This window comes from Somniosus microcephalus, chromosome 10, assembly GCF_052327205.1.
Source record: "Somniosus microcephalus isolate GS21.2 chromosome 10, FLI_Smic_1.0, whole genome shotgun sequence".
NCBI lineage: Eukaryota > Metazoa > Chordata > Chondrichthyes > Squaliformes > Somniosidae > Somniosus > Somniosus microcephalus.
The window spans coordinates 234,733,491-234,749,964 of NC_140996.1; the positions used below are offsets into that span (position 1 = coordinate 234,733,491).

At 50.1% G+C, this 16,474-nt stretch overlaps 1 protein-coding gene across 1 annotated transcript in view; it reads right to left on the reverse strand.

The window, feature by feature from the left end:
- Positions 1 to 16,474, reverse strand: part of slc6a7 (solute carrier family 6 member 7) — a 105,263-nt gene that overhangs the window by 63,608 nt on the left and 25,181 nt on the right. The window contains exons 3-6 of the mRNA XM_085999821.1: positions 9,072 to 9,203; positions 7,431 to 7,579; positions 6,479 to 6,528; positions 3,283 to 3,421 (exon numbers count right to left, since the gene is read on the reverse strand). Of these exons, the coding sequence (XP_085855947.1) occupies positions 3,283 to 3,421; positions 6,479 to 6,528; positions 7,431 to 7,579; positions 9,072 to 9,203 (470 nt within the window). The remainder of the gene's footprint in view (positions 1 to 3,282; positions 3,422 to 6,478; positions 6,529 to 7,430; positions 7,580 to 9,071; positions 9,204 to 16,474) is intronic.

Sequence of the window (16,474 nt, forward strand, 5' to 3'; positions counted from 1 at the left end):
AGTTAGGGGACTGGAGGGATGGGCTTCGATGGGAGAGTTAGGGGACTAGAGTGATGGGCTTCGATGGGAGAGTTAGGGGACTGGAGGGATGGGCTTCGATGGGAGAGTTCGGAGACTAGAGCGATGGTCTTCGATGGGAGAGTTAGGGGACTGGAGGGATGGTCTTCGATGGGAGAGTTAGGGGACTAGAGGGATGGGCTTCGATGGGAGAGTTAGGGGACTAGAGGGATGGGCTTCGATGGGAGAGTTCGGAGACTAGAGCGATGGTCTTCGATGGGAGAGTTAGGGGACTGGAGGGATGGTCTTCGATGGGAGAGTTAGGGGACTAGAGGGATGGGCTTGGATGGGAGAGTTAGGGGACTAGAGGGATGGGCTTCGATGGGAGAGTTAGGGGACTAGAGGGATGGGCTTCGATGGGAGAGTTAGGGGACTGGAGGGATGGGCCTTCGATGGGAGAGTTAGGGGACTAGAGGGATGGGCTTGGATGGGAGAGTTAGGGGACTAGAGGGATGGGCTTCGATGGGAGAGTTAGGGGACTGGAGGGATGGGCCTTCGATGGGAGAGTTAGGGGACTAGAGGGATGGGCTTCGATGGGAGAGTTAGGGGACTGGAGGGATGGGCTTCGATGGGAGAGTTAGGGGACTAGAGGGATGGTCTTCGATGGGAGAGTTAGGGGACTAGAGGGATGGTCTTCGATGGGAGAGTTAGGGGACTAGAGGGATGGGCTTGGATGGGAGAGTTAGGGGACTAGAGGGATGGGCTTCGATGGGAGAGTTAGGGGACTGGAGGGATGGGCTTCGATGGGAGAGTTAGGGGACTGGAGGGATGGGCCTTCGATGGGAGAGTTAGGGGACTGGAGGGATGGGCTTCAATGGGAGAGTTAGGGGACTAGAGGGATGGGCTTCGATGGGAGAGTTAGGGGACTAGAGGGATGGTCTTCGATGGGAGAGTTAGGGGACTAGAGGGATGGGCTTCGATGGGAGAGTTAGGGGACTAGAGGGATGGGCTTCGATGGGAGAGTTCGGAGACTAGAGCGATGGGAGAGTTAGGGGACTGGAGGGATGGGCTTCGATGGGAGAGCTAGGGGACTAGAGGGATGGGCTTCGATGGGAGAGTTAGGGGACTGGAGGGATGGGCTTCGATGGGAGAGTTAGGGGACTAGATGGATGGTCTTCGATGGGAGAGTTAGGGGACTGGAGGGATGGGCTTTGATGGGAGTTAGGGGACTGGAGGGATGGGCTTCGATGGGAGAGTTAGGGGACTGGAGGGATGGGCTTCGATGGGAGAGTTAGGGGACTAGAGGGATGGGCTTCGATGGGAGAGTTAGGGGACTAGATGGATGGTCTTCGATGGGAGAGTTAGGGGACTGGAGGGATGGGCTTCGATGGGAGAGTTAGGGGACTGGAGGGATGGGCTTCGATGGGAGAGTTAGGGGACTGGAGGGATGGTCTTCGATGGGAGAGTTAGGGGACTGGAGGGATGGGCTTTGATGGGAGAGTTAGGGGACTGGAGGGATGGGCTTCGATGGGAGAGTTAGGGGACTGGAGGGATGGTCTTCGATGGGAGAGTTAGGGGACTAGAGGGATGGGCTTCGATGGGAGAGTTAGGGGACTAGAGGGATGGTCTTCGATGGGAGAGTTAGGGGACTAGAGGGATGGGCTTCGATGGGAGAGTTAGGGGACTAGAGGGATGGGCTTCGATGGGAGAGTTCGGAGACTAGAGCGATGGGAGAGTTAGGGGACTGGAGGGATGGGCTTCGATGGGAGAGCTAGGGGACTAGAGGGATGGGCTTCGATGGGAGAGTTAGGGGACTGGAGGGATGGGCTTCGATGGGAGAGTTAGGGGACTAGATGGATGGTCTTCGATGGGAGAGTTAGGGGACTGGAGGGATGGGCTTTGATGGGAGTTAGGGGACTGGAGGGATGGGCTTCGATGGGAGAGTTAGGGGACTGGAGGGATGGGCTTCGATGGGAGAGTTAGGGGACTAGAGGGATGGGCTTCGATGGGAGAGTTAGGGGACTAGATGGATGGTCTTCGATGGGAGAGTTAGGGGACTGGAGGGATGGGCTTCGATGGGAGAGTTAGGGGACTGGAGGGATGGGCTTCGATGGGAGAGTTAGGGGACTGGAGGGATGGGCTTCGATGGGAGAGTTAGGGGACTGGAGGGATGGTCTTCGATGGGAGAGTTAGGGGACTAGAGGGATGGGCTTCGATGGGAGAGTTAGGGGACTGGAGGGATGGGCTTCGATGGGAGAGTTAGGGGACTGGAGGGATGGGCTTCGATGGGAGAGTTAGGGGACTAGAGGGATGGGCTTCGATGGGAGAGTTAGGGGACTAGATGGATGGTCTTCGATGGGAGAGTTAGGGGACTGGAGGGATGGGCTTCGATGGGAGAGTTAGGGGACTGGAGGGATGGGCTTCGATGGGAGAGTTAGGGGACTAGAGGGATGGGCTTCGATGGAGAGTTAGGGTACTGGAGGGATGGGCTTCGATGGGAGAGTTAGGGGACTGGAGGGATGGGCTTCGATGGGAGAGTTAGGGTACTGGAGGGATGGGCTTCGATGGGAGAGTTAGGGGACTAGAGGGATGGGCTTTGATGAGAGAGTTAGGGGACTGGAGGGATGGGCTTCAATGGGAAAGTTAGGGGACTAGAGGGATGGGCTTCGATGGAGAGTTAGGGTACTGGAGGGATGGGCTTCGATGGGAGAGTTAGGGGACTGGAGGGATGGGCTTCGATGGGAGAGTTGGGGACTGGAGGGATGGGCTTCGATGGGAGAGTTAGGGGACTGGAGGGATGGGCTTCGATGGGAGAGTTAGGGGACTGGAGGGATGGGCTTGGATGGGAGAGTTAGGGGACTGGAGGGATGGGCTTCGATGGGAGAGTTAGGGGACTGGAGGGGTGGGCTTCAATGGGAGGGTTAGGGGGCTGGAGGGATGGGCTTCGATGGGAGAGTTAGGGGACTGGAGGGATGGGCTTCGATGGGAGAGTTAGGAGACTGGAGGGATGGGCTTCGATGGGAGAGTTAGGGGACTAGAGGGATGGGCTTCGATGGGAGAGTTAGGGGACTGGAGGGATGGGCTTCGATGGGAGAGTTAGGGGACTAGAGGGATGGGCTTCGATGGGAGAGTTAGGGGACTGGAGGGATGGGCTTCGATGGGAGAGTTAGGGGACTGGAGGGATGGGCTTCGATGGGCTGTGTGGTCTTTTCTCGTCAGCTGCACAGCCCATGTTCTTTCTCTGGGGTTCTTCCCATGAAACAGATTTCTCTGTGGTCGACTCACCTTGCCTGAGCTGCGTATCCCTTTCAGACAGCACAAGAAGATGATGAACCAGGCGACCAGAAGGCAAATGGCCAGCTGCCAACGGACAGGGCCTGGGTCCTGTAGGCCCGAGCTCCTCGACAGTCCCAGGACACGCTCGCTGCAAAACAAGGAGCTCACCGCATCAGACGTTTGTGCCACGGCCATCACTGCAGCAGAGAGTGACACTGAGATCTGGGCAAAGAGTCACGGTGTCTACAGGGAATCACTAAACCAGGCTGGTTCACCACCATCACCGGTTCAACGTCCCGTTCTCCTGTTAATTTACGATCACCTGGAGCACAACCACTGGCGTGGACCAGCTGGGCCAAATGGCCTGTTTCTGTGTTGTAAATTCTATTCAAAAATATTCTATGTGATATCTTCCAGCCGCCACACAATGGGGTAGACATTCAAGCATGGGCGTTGACGTAATAAACCTCACTACGCACTTGGTTTGAGTATAAAGCAAGGCTTGAATCAACTTGTTTCAGAACATGGAGGGCTAGTTGTACTTCACTAGTTCCTTGTCTTACAAAATGTCCCTGGTCAAGCTGGGGCCAACACCCGAGTATTTATACTCCTTGGACGGCGCCACCAGCTGGCCGCCCAGCGTTATTTCATAAGAACATAAAAACATAAGAAATAGGAGCAGGAGTAGGCCAATCGGCCCCTCGAGCCTGCTCCGCCATTCAATAGGATCATGGCTGATCTGATCCTAACCTCAAATCCACTATCACAGAACCATCTCCTGAATCTAACAGAATTAGACACACGAAATAGGAGCAGGATCAAGCTACACGGCCCCTGGGCCCGCTCCGCTACCCACCGGGCCATAACCGATCCGAACCTAGACTCATGTCCAAATTCCTGCCCGCTCCCCGTAACCCTTAATTCCCTTTACTTCTAGGAAACTGTCTATTTCTATTTTAAATTTATGTAATGATGTAGCTTCTACAGCTTTTTGGGGCAGCATATTCCATGGACCTACCACCCTCTGAGTGAAGTAGTTCCTCCTCATCTCAGTTTTGAAAGAGCAGCCCCTTATTCTAAGACTATGCCCCCTAGTTCTAGTTTCACCCATCATCGGGAACATCCTCCCCACATCCACCCGATCCAACCCCTTCACAATCTTATATGTTTCAATAAGATCGCCTCTCATTCTTCTGAACTCCAATGAGTAGAGTCCCAATCTACTCAACCTCTCCTCATATGTCCATCCCCTCATCCCCGGGATTAACCGAGTGAACCTTCTTTGTACTGACTCAAGAGCAAGTATGTCTTTTCTTAAGTATGGACACCAAAACTGTACGCAGTATTCCAGGTGCGGTCTCACCAATACCTTGTACAACTGAAGCAATACCTCCCTATTTTTATATTCTATCCCCCTAGCAATGAAAGTCAACATTCCATTGGCCTTCTTAATCACTTGCTGCACCTGCATACTAACCTTTTGAGTTTCGTGCACCAGGACCCCCAGATCCCTTTGTACTTCAGTACTTTCCAGTTTCTTGCCATTAAGATAATAACTTGCTCGACGATTTTTTCTGCCAAAGTGCATAACCTCACACTTTCCAGTATTGTATTCCATCTGCCAAATCTCTGCCCATTTACCTAGCTTGTCTATGTCCCCTTGCAGGTTTTTTATGTCCTCCTCACTCACTACTTTTCCTCCCATCTTAGTATCATCTGCAAACTTTGATATGTTACACTCGGTCCCCTCCTCCAAATCGTTAATATAGATTGTAAAGAGTTGGGGACCCAGCACTGACCCCTGCGGAACACCACTAGTTACTGGTTGCCAGTCTGAGAATGAAACATTTATCCCAACTCTCTGCCTTCTGTTAGATAGCCAGAATATTACCCCCAATCCCATGATTTTTTATCTTAAGCAATAATCTTTTGTGTGGCACCTTGTCAAATGCCTTTTGGAAGTCTAAATACACTACGTCCACTGGTTCCCCTTTATCCACCCTATATGTTACTTCCTCAAAGAACGCCAGCAAATTTGTCAAACATGACTTCCCCTTCATAAAACCATGCTGACTTTGTCCTATTAAATTATGATTATCCAAATGTCCTGTTACTGTCTCCTTAATAATGGACTCCAAAATTTTACCTACCACAGATGTTAGGCTAACCGGTCTATAGTTTCCAGCCTTCTGTCTACTGCCCTTTTTAAATAAGGGCGTTACATTAGCAGTTTTCCAGTCTGCCGGGACCTTTGCCGAGTCCAGGGAGTTTTGGAAAATTATTACCAATGCATCCACAATCAAGTAGTTTCTTGATGATGATGAGATTTATAACAGGCGGGAGCACAAAATGCGCGAGGGCGAATCGGCCGCCCGCTCAACGGAAAAGAAAACCAGATGGAGTGTAAAACGGGCTGCCGGTCTCGCTACCTAACCCAAGAAAGTATGGCCGCCGAGAATGGAGCCACCGTCGGATCCGGTAAATTGATGCTGGGGATTAACCCGGCGCTAAACTCACCGTGCACGGCCGTCCTGGTGGCGTTGGTCCCGGCAGGAGGCCCCAGTGTCGCGCGGCCGTAGCGTCACTGCAGCAAGAACAGCCTGCTCTTAAAGCGAGGCTGCCATTTCAGAAAGCAGTTCGGTCTCTCAAAGGGGAACTGCCTTCTGAAATGAAAAAAATAAAAATCATGTAAAAATGGGCAGTTTTTAGCCCTTGCATCTCAACTGCCTTCTGGGGGGAAAACATTAACATTAAAAAGAATTCCCAAATGGCAGTTTTCAGCTCTTAAAGCTGAATTGCCTTCCACTCCTTAAAAAAAAAGGGGAAAAGTGCTTCAGCACCAACACAAATGGCTCAGCAAGCCAGCGAAGGGGCATCCTGGGTCATTACTGCATCGCTGTTTGTGGGAGCTTGCTGTGTGCAAACTGGCTGCTGCTGAGGGAGAAAGGAATAGAAAGATATGGTGATGGGGTGAGATGAAGAGGGGTGGGAGGAGGCTCGTGTGGAGCATAAACACCGGCACGGACCAGTTGGGCCAAATGGCCTGTTTCTGTGCTGTACACTCGAGGTTATTCGATGTAAGTGAGATGTTTCTGAGATGTGATAAGGTGCTGTATAATGCAAGGCTTTCTATCAGTCTAATACTGCGGTAGTAACACGATCAGTGATAAAACTGGAGCAACAGGGAAGGAAAGATACAACTTACTTCCAGAAGACTTCGCTGGCACTCTGATGAGTTTGGTTGGCAGTCAGATTCTGCAGAAAATGAGAGAGTGGTTACAGTCCACAACATCCAGACGTTTACATCCCAAGCTTAGCGTCATCGAATCACTGATCCACTCATCTCATCACTCTTACCTTTCCATACTCAGTCCTTTCCTACACTCTGACCCTTGGCCCAGTCCTGCACTCTGACCCTTGGCCCTGTCCTGCACTGTGACCCTTGGCCCTGTCCTGCACTGTGACCCTTGGCCCTGTCCTGCACTGTGACCCTTGGCCCTGTCCTGCACTCTGACCCTTGGCCCTGTCCTGCACTGTGACCCTTGGCCCTGTCCTGCACTGTGACCCTTGGCCCTGTCCTGCACTGTGACCATTGACTCTGCCCTGTACTGTGACCCTTGGCCCTGTCATACACTGTGACCCTTGGCCTTGTTCTACACTGTGACCCTTGGCCTTGTTCTACACTGTGACCCTTGACCTTGCCCTACACTGTGACCCTTGACCCTGTCCTACACTGTGGCCCTGCCCTGTGATCCTTGACCCTGTCCTACACTGTGACCCTTGACCTTGCCCTACACTGTGACCCATGACCCTGTCCTGCACTGTGACCCTTGGCCCTGCCCTGTAGTGTCAGAGGTGCCGTTTCTTGGATGAGGCGTTAAACTGGTGTCCCAGCTACCTGTCCTGGTGGCTGTTAGCGATGCCACGGCAGTGTTGGAAGGCGAGTTGGGGGCTCTCCCGGTGTCCTGTCCTCCCTCAACCAACAAAAGCCAGTTCGGCAGTCATTCCCCTGCTCGCTGTGTGTGTGAAGCACTGTGTGGTGCGGTAGGCTGTCTCTATAGAAGGAGGTCCTGTCACTCTCTATTCCCCCCTCACTCCCCACAGATAGCCCCACCCTCCTGGGATGGCCGGGACCCGGGACCGGGGCCACTCCTCACCTGACACAGGTGAATGTTTGCTGGGGCCTCACACGACCAGGGCAGAGGGTTCTGGAAGGAGTTTCCCAGGTAGTAGAATGTCCAGGCGATGATCACGTTGTAGTAAAGTGAGACTAGCGAGGCGACAACGAGCATTCCGATTCCAATCCCTGGGAAAGCAGGAAGGGGACGAACGTCAAGCTTCACTGGGTAACACCATCGTGCTTAATGCCCTCAGGGTAACTGGCGATGGGCAACGAATGCTCTCGCATCAGCAGCCCTGCAGGTCCTGGCCACTCTGGAGTAGAGGTGCTTCACACAAAGCGGGGTGGAAATCTGGAACTCTCTGCCCCAAAACGCTGTGGATACTGAGGGTCAATTGAGATTTTCCAAGACTAAAGTTAAGGTACAGATCAGCCATGATCTAATCGAGTGGCGGGAAAGACTCGAGGGGCTGAATGGCCTCCTCCTATAACCTGGCAGCTGGCTTTTAGAACATAAGCAATAGGAGCAGGCCATTCGGCCCCTCGAGCCTGCTCCGCCATTCGGCCCCTCGAGCCTGCTCCGCCATTCAATAAGATCACGGCTGATCATCGACCTCAACTCCACTTTCCTGCCCGATCTCCATATCCCTTGATTCCCCTAGAGTCTAAAAATCTATCGATCTCAGCCTTGAATATACTCAACGATTGAGCCTCCACAGCCCTCTGGGGTAGAGAATTCCAAAGATTCACCACCCTCTGAGTGAAGAAATTACTCCTGGCAGGCAACTGCCAGACTCTCGGTTTAACATCTCTTCCAAAAGACTCCGACAGTGCGGCGCTTCCTCAGTACTACCCCTCCGACAGTGCAGCACTCCCTCAGTACAGCCCCTCCGACAGTGCAGTGCTCCCTCAGTACTGCCCCTCAGACAGGGCAGCACTCCCTCAGTACCGCCCCTCCGACAGTGCGGCGCTCCCTCAGTACTGCCCCTCTGACAGTGCGGCGCTCCCTCAGTACTGCCCCTCCGACAGTGCGGCGCTCCCTCAGTACTGCCCCTCCGACAGTGCGGCGCTCCCTCAGTACTGCCCCTCCGACAGTGCGGCGCTCCCTCAGTACTGCCCCTCCGACAGTGCGGCGCTCCCTCAGCACTGTCCCTCCGACAGTGCGGCGCTCCCTCAGTACTGCCCCTCCGACAGTGCGGCGCTCCCTCAGTACTGCCCCTCCGACAGTGCGGCGCTCCCTCAGTACTGCCCCTCCGACAGTGCGGCGCTCCCTCAGCACTGTCCCTCCGACAGTGCGGTGCACCCTCAGTACTGCCCCTCCGACAGTGCGGTGCACCCTCAGTACTGCCCCTCCGACAGTGCGGCACTCCCTCAGTACTGCCCCTCCGACAGTGCGGCGCTCCCTCGGTACTGCCCCTCCGACAGTGCGGCGCTCCCTCAGTACTGCCCCTCCGACAGTGCGGCGCTCCCTCGGTACTGCCCCTCCGACAGTGCCGTGCTCCCTCATCTGCTCAAGTCTCTGGAGTGGGGCTTGAACCATGACCTTCTAAGCTTGTTCTTGTCCGAGAGAGCTGACCTCTGACCTGTGGAACTGTACCCAGCAGGAGGAGGGGTCAGTATCTACACAAGCGCAAAATAACACTGGGAATGAAAATTGACAGGCTGCAATATACTGAACCTTTCAGCAGAGGGCAGCATTTCCACACGGTTATCGGCCCAGCTCCTCCGTACTGTCCCAAACTCAGCTCCATCAGGAACAGCGGCAATCCTGTAAACAGCATCATGATGCAGTACGGGATTAGGAACACACCTGGAACAGACACAGTAATAAGGTGGATGAATTAGCTGCGCAAATAGAGGTAAACGAATACGATTTGGTTGGGATTACGGAAACATGGCTCCAGGATGGCCAAGACTGGGAACTCAACATCCAGGGGTATTCGATAGTCAGGAAAGATAGGCAAAAAGGAAAGGGAGGTGGGGTAGCATTACTGGTTAAAGAATGGATTAATACAATTGTAAGGAAGGATATTAGCTCTGATGATGTGGAATCTGTATGGGTAGAACTGAGAGATACCAAGGGGAAAAAACGTTAGTGGGAGTGGTATATAGACCTCCAAACAGTAATGCGGAGGTTGGGGATGGCATTAAAAGGGAAATTAGAGAAGCGTGCAATAAGGGCACAGCATTCATCATGGGTGACTTTAATCTACATAAAGATTGGGCCAACCAAATTAGTAACAATACTGTGGAGGAGGAATTCCTGGAGTGTTTACGGGATGGTTTCCTGGACCAATATGTTGAGGAACCAACCAGAGATCAGGCCATCTTAGACTGGGTATTATGTAACGAGAAAGGATTAATTAGCAATCTTGTTGTACGAGGCCCCTTGGGTCAGAGCGATCATAATATGATCGAATTCTTCATTAAGATGGAGAATGAAATAGTTGACTCAGAGACTAGGGTCCTGAATTTAAATAAAGGAAACTACGATGGTCTGAGGCGCGAGTTGGGTAGGATTGATTGGGGAATGTCACTCAAAGGGTTAACGGTGGATAGGCAATGGCAAACATTTAAAGACCGCATGGATGAACTACAGAATTTGTTCATCCCAGTTTGGCATAAAAATAAAACAAAAAAGGTGAATCAACCATGGCTAACGAGGGAAATTAGGGATAGCATAAGATCCAAGGAGAGGACATATAAATTGGCCAGAAAAAGCAGTAAACCAGATGATTGGGAGCAGTTTAGGATTCAACAAAGGAGGACAAAGGGATTAATTAAGAAAGGGAAAATAGAATCTGAGAGTAAGCTTGCAGGGAACATAAAAACTGACTGTAAAAGCTTTTATAGATATGTGAAGAGAAAAAGATTGGTGAAGTTAAGCGTAGGTCCCTTGCAGTCAGAATCAGGGGAATTTATAATGGGGAACAAAGAAATGGCAGACCAATTAAATACATATTTTGGTTCTGTCTTCACAAAGGAGGACACAAATAACCTCCCAGAGATGCCGGGGAACATAGGGTCTGATGAAAGGGAGGAACTGAAAGAAATCAGTATTTGTAGGGAAATGGTGTTAGGAAAATTGATGGGATTGAAGGCCGATAAATCCCCAGGGCCTGATAATCTACATCCTAGGGTACTTAAGGAAGTGGCCCTAGAAATAATAGATGCATTGCTGATCATCTTCCAGCATTCGATGGAATCTGGAACAGTTCCCATGGATTGGAGGGTAGCTAATGTTACCCCACTATTCAAAAAAGGTGGTAGAGAGAAAACGGGGAATTACAGACCGGTAAGCCTGACATCGGTAGTGGGGAAAATGCTAGAGTCCATTATAAAAGATGTAATAGCAGAGCACTTGGAAAACAGTGACAGGATCGGACAAAGTCAACATGGATTTACAAAAGGTAAATCGTGCTTGACAAATCTACTGGAATTTTTTGAGGATGTAACTAGTAAAATAGATAAGGGAGAACCAGTGGATGTGGTGTATTTGGAATTTCAGAAGGCTTTCGATAAGGTCCCACATAAGAGATTAGCGTGTAAAGTTAAGGCACATGGGATTGGGGGCAAGGTATTGACTTGGATAGAGAACTGGTTGGCAGATAGAAAGCAAAGAGTTGGAATAAACGGTTTTTTTTCCGAGTGGCAGGCAGTGACTAGTGGAGTACCGCAGGGATCGGTCCTTGGACCCCAGCTATTCACAATATATATTAATGATCTAGACAAGGGAACTAGATGTAATATCTCCAAATTTGCAGATGACACAAAGCTGGGTGGGCGTGTGTGCTGTGAGGAGGATGCCGAGAAACTACAGGATGATTTGGACAGGTTGGGTGATTGGGCAAAAGCATGGCAGATGCAATATAATGTGGATAAATGTGAGGTTATCCACTTTGGTGACAAAAACAGGAAGGCAGATTATTATCTGAATGGCAATAGATTGGGAGAAAGGGAAGTGCAACGAGGCCTGGGTGTCCTTGTGCACCAGTCGCTGAAGGTAAGCATGCAGGTGCAGCAGGCGGTTAAGAAGGCAAATGGTATGTTGGCCTTCATAGTGAGAGGATTTGAGTACAGGAACAAGGATGTCTTGCTGCAGTTGTACAGGGCCTTGGTGAGACCACATCTTGAGTATTGTGTGCAGTTTTGGTCACCTTATCTGAGGAAGGATGTTCTTGCCATGGAAGGAGTTCAGCGAAGATTCACCAGGCTGATACCTGGGATGGCAGGAATGACGTATAAGGAGAGATTGGGACGATTGGGCTTGTACTCGCTGGAGTTTAGAAGAATGAGAGGGGATCTCATTGAAACTTATAAAATTCTGACAGGACTGGACAGATTAGATGCAGGTCCCGATGGTTGGGGAGTCCAGGACCAGGGGTCACAGTCTAAGGATAAGGGGTAAGCCATTTAGGACAGAGATGAGGAGGAGTTTCTTCACCCAGAGAGTGGTGAACCTGTGGAATTCTCTACCACAGAAGGCAGTAGAGGCCAATACATTAAATATATTCAAGAAGGAGTTGGATATATTTCTTAAGGCTGAAGGGATCAAGGGATATGGGGAGAAGGCAGGGACAGGGTACTGAATTTGGATGATCAGCCATGATCGCAATGAATGGCGGAGCAGGCTCGAGGGGCTGAATGGCCTACTCCTGCTCCTATCTTCTATGTTTCTATGTTTCTACACAGAGTACGTGATCAGGAACACACCAGGCCTCTCTCTACACAGTCCCATCAAACACTCCCATATCCTATCAGATAAAATTTGACACCGAACCACAGAAGATGATATTAGGACAGGTAGAACATAGGAACAGGAGGAGGCCAATCAGCCCCTCGAGCCTGTCCCACCATTCCATTAGATCCTGGCTGATCTGTATCTTACCTCCATCTACCCGCCTTGGTTCCATAACCCTTAATACCTTTGGCTAACAAAATCTATCAATCACAGTCTTGAACTTTCCAATTGACCCCCAGCCTCAACAGCTTTTTGAGGGAGAGTTCCAGATTTCCACCGCCCTTTGTGTGAAGAAGTGCTTCCTGACATCACCCCTGAATGGCCTGGCTCTAATTTTAAGGTTCTGCCCCCTTGTTCTGGACTCCCCCCACCAGAGGAAATAGTTTCTCTCTCTCGACCCCATCAACTCCTTTAATCATCTTAAACACCTCGATCAGATCACCCCTTAATCTTCTAAACTCGAGGGAATACAAGCCCAGTCTGGGCAACCTGTCCTTGTAATTTAACCCTTTTAGTCCCGGTATCGTTCTGGTGAATCTGTGCTGCCCCCCTCCAAAGTCAATATGTTGCAGAAATAATGGGGGCTTGTAAGAAAGGTACTGCAATAATCGTGGGTGATTTAATCTTCATATAGATTGGGCAAATCAAATTGGCAAAGGGTAGCCTTGAGGACGAGTTCATAGAGTGTATTCGGGATGGTTTCTTAGAACAATATGTTGTGAAACCAACCAGGGAGCAGGCTATTTCAGATCTGGTAATGTGTAATGAGACAGGATTAATTAATGATCTCATTGTAAAGGATCCTCTAGGGTAGAGTGATCACAGCATGATAGAATTTCAAATTCAGTTTGAGGGTGAGAAACTTGGGTCTGAAACTAGTGTCTTAAACTTAAATAAAGGGAATTACAAGGGTAGGAAGACAAAGTTGGCTAAAGTGGACTGGAAAAAGAGCTTCTACAGTACATAAAAAGGAAGAGAGTAGCTAAAGTAAACGTTGGTCCCCTAGAGGATGAGATTGGGGAATTAATAATGGGAAACAGGGAAATGGCAGAGACTTTGAACAAATATTTTGTATCAGTCTTCACGGTAGAAGACACTAAAACCATCCCAATAATACATAATCAAGGGGCTATAGGGAGAGAGGAACTTAAAACAATCACTATCACTACAGAAAGAGTACTCGGTAAAGTAATGGGACTAAAGGTGGAGCTGAGCCCAAGATCAGATCAGCCATGATCTTATTAAATGGTGGAGCAGGCTCGAGGGGCCGAATGGCCGACTCATGCTCCTGTTTCTTATGTTCTTATGTGAAATAGATTAAAGGGTAAGACGGTAGATCAGCAGTGACAGACATTTCAGGAGATATTTAATAACTCTCAGCAAAGGTTTATTCCAGTGAGAAAGAAAGGCTCTACGAGAAGGATGAACCATCCGTGGCTAACTAAGGAAGTAAAGGATGGTGTCAAAAATTGAAAGAAAAGGCATACAATGATGCAAAGAATAGTGAAAGGCCAGAGGATTGAGATATTTTTAGAAACCAGCAAAGGACGACTAAAAAAGTAATAAAGAGGGAGAAGATGGATTATGAGAGTACACTGGCAAAAATATAAAAACAGACAGTAAGAGCTTCTACAAGTACATAAAAAGGAAGAGAGTAGCTAAAGTAAACGTTGGTCCCTTAGAGGATGAGACTGGGGAATTAATAATGTGAAACAAGGAAATGGCAGAGACATTGAACAAATACTTTGTATCAGTCTTCATGGTAGAAGTCACTAAAAGCATCCCAATAATAGATAATCAAGGGGCTATAGGGAGAGAGGAACTTAAAACAAGCACTATCACTAGGGAAAAAGTACGAAGCAAAATAATGGGACTAAAGGTGGACAGGTCCCCTGGACCCGATGGTCTGCATCCCAGGGTCTTAAAAGAAGTGGCTTCAGAGATAGTGGATGCATTGGTTGTAATCTACCAAAATTCCCTGGACTCTGGAGAGGTCCCAGCGGATTGGAAAACCGCAAATGTAACGCCTCTATTTAAGAAAGGAGGGAGACAGAAAGCAGGAAACTATCGACCAGTTAGCCTAACATCTGTCATTGGGAAAATGCTGGAATCCATTGTTAAGGAAGTGATAGCAGGACATTTAGAAAATCATAATATAGTCAAGCAGAGTCAGCGTGGTTTTATGAAAGGGAATGTTTGACAAATTTACTAGAGTTCTTTGAGGATGTAACGAGCAGGGTGGATAAAGGGGAACCAGTGGATGTGGTGTATTTGGATTTCCAGAAGGCATTCGATAAGGTGTCACATAAAATATTACTGCACAAGATAAGAGCTCACGGGGTTGGGGGTAATATATTAGACTGGATAGAGGATTGGCTAACTAACAGAAAACAGTGAGTCGGGATAAATGGGTCATTTTCAGGTTAGCAAACTATAACTAGTGGGGTGCCGCAGGGATCAGTGCTGGGGCCTCAACTATTTACAATCTATATTAATGACTTGGATGAAGGGACCGAGAGTACTGTAGCCAAATTTACTGATGATACAAAGATAGGTCGAAAAGCAAGAGGACACAGTCTGCAAAGGGATATAGATAGGTTGAGTGGGCAAAAATTTGGCAGATGGAGTATAATGTGGGAAAATATGTGGGGTTATCCAACTTGGTAGGAAGAATAAAAAAGCAAATTATTATTTAAGAGATGCCGTAATTGTGACCATCTTCAAGAAAGGTGACAAGTCCGATTGCGGTAATTACAGAGGAGTTTCCCTGCTGTCTGCCACAGGGAAAGTCATCGCAAGAATCCTCCTCAATCGCCATCTCCCAGTGGCCGAAGAGCTCCTCCCAGAGTCGCAATGCGGATTCCGCCCACTAAGGGGCACAATGGACATGATCTTCACCACATGTCAATTACAAGAGAAATGCAGGGAACAGCACCAACCACTGTACATGGCCTTCTTTGATCTCACAAAGGCCTTCGGCACTGTCAACCATGGGGGATTATGGAGTGTCCTCCTCAAATTCGGCTGCCCTCAAAAGTTTGTCACTATCATCCGCCTGCTTCACGAAGACATGCAAGCCGTGATCCTGACCAACGGTTCCACCACAGACCCAATTCAAGTACGAACCGGGGTAAAGCAGGGCTGTGTCATCGCACCAACGCTCTTCTCGATCTTCCTTGCTGCAATGCTCCATCTCACCCTCAGTAAGCTCACCACTGGAGTGGAGCTAATTTACAGAACAAACGGGAAACTGTTCAACCTCCGTCGCCTCCAGTCCAGATCCAAGGTCGTCCCATCCTCTGTCGTCGAATTACAGTATGCAGACGATGCTTGCGTCTGCGCTCACTCGGAGGTCGAACTCCAAACCATCATCAACACCTTCACCGAAGCGTTCGAGAGCATGGGCCTTACACTAAACATCCGTAAGACAAAGGTCCTCTACCAACCTGCCCCCTCCACACAGTGCTGCCCCCCGATTATCAAAATCCACGACAAGGCCTTGGACAACGTGGACCACTTTCCATACCTCGGGAGCCTAATGTCAACAAGGGCAGATGTCGACGACGAAGTCCAACACTGCCTTCAGTGTGCCAGTGCAGCCTTCGGTCGCCTGAGGAAGAGAGTGTTTGAAGACCAGGACCTCAAACCCGGCACTAAGCTCATGGTCTACAGGGCAGCAGTGATACCCGCCCTGCTGTATGCCTCAGAGACATGGACCATGTACAGCAGGCACCTCAAAGCGCTGGAGAGGTACCACCAACGCTGCCTCCACAAGATCCTGCAAATACATTGGCAGGATAGGCACACCAATGTCAGTGTTCTTGCTCAGGCCAACATCCCCAGCATCGAAGCTCTGACCACGCTCGATCAGCTCCGATGGACGGGTCACATTGTCCGCATGCCCGATACGAGACTCCCAAAACAAGCGCTCTACTCGGAGCTCCGGCACGGCAAGAGAGCCCCAGGTGGGCAGAGGAAATGTTTCAAGGACACCCTCAAAGCCTCCTTGAAAAAGTGTAACATCCCCACCGACATCTGGGAATCCCTGGCCCAAGACCGCACAAAGTGGAAGAGAAGCATCCAGGAAGGTGCCGAACACCTCGAGTCTCTTCGCCGGGAGCAAGCGGAAGCCAAGCGCAAACAACGGAAGGAGCGCACGTCAACCCAAGCACCCCACCCACCCGCCCCTTCAACCACCGTCTGCCCCACCTGTGACAGAGACTGTCGGTCCCACATTGGACTCATCAGTCACCTGAGAACTCATTGTTAGTGTGGAAGCAAGTCATCCTCGGTTCCGAGGGACTGCCTGAGAAGAGAAGAGAATAGATAGGTTGAGTGGG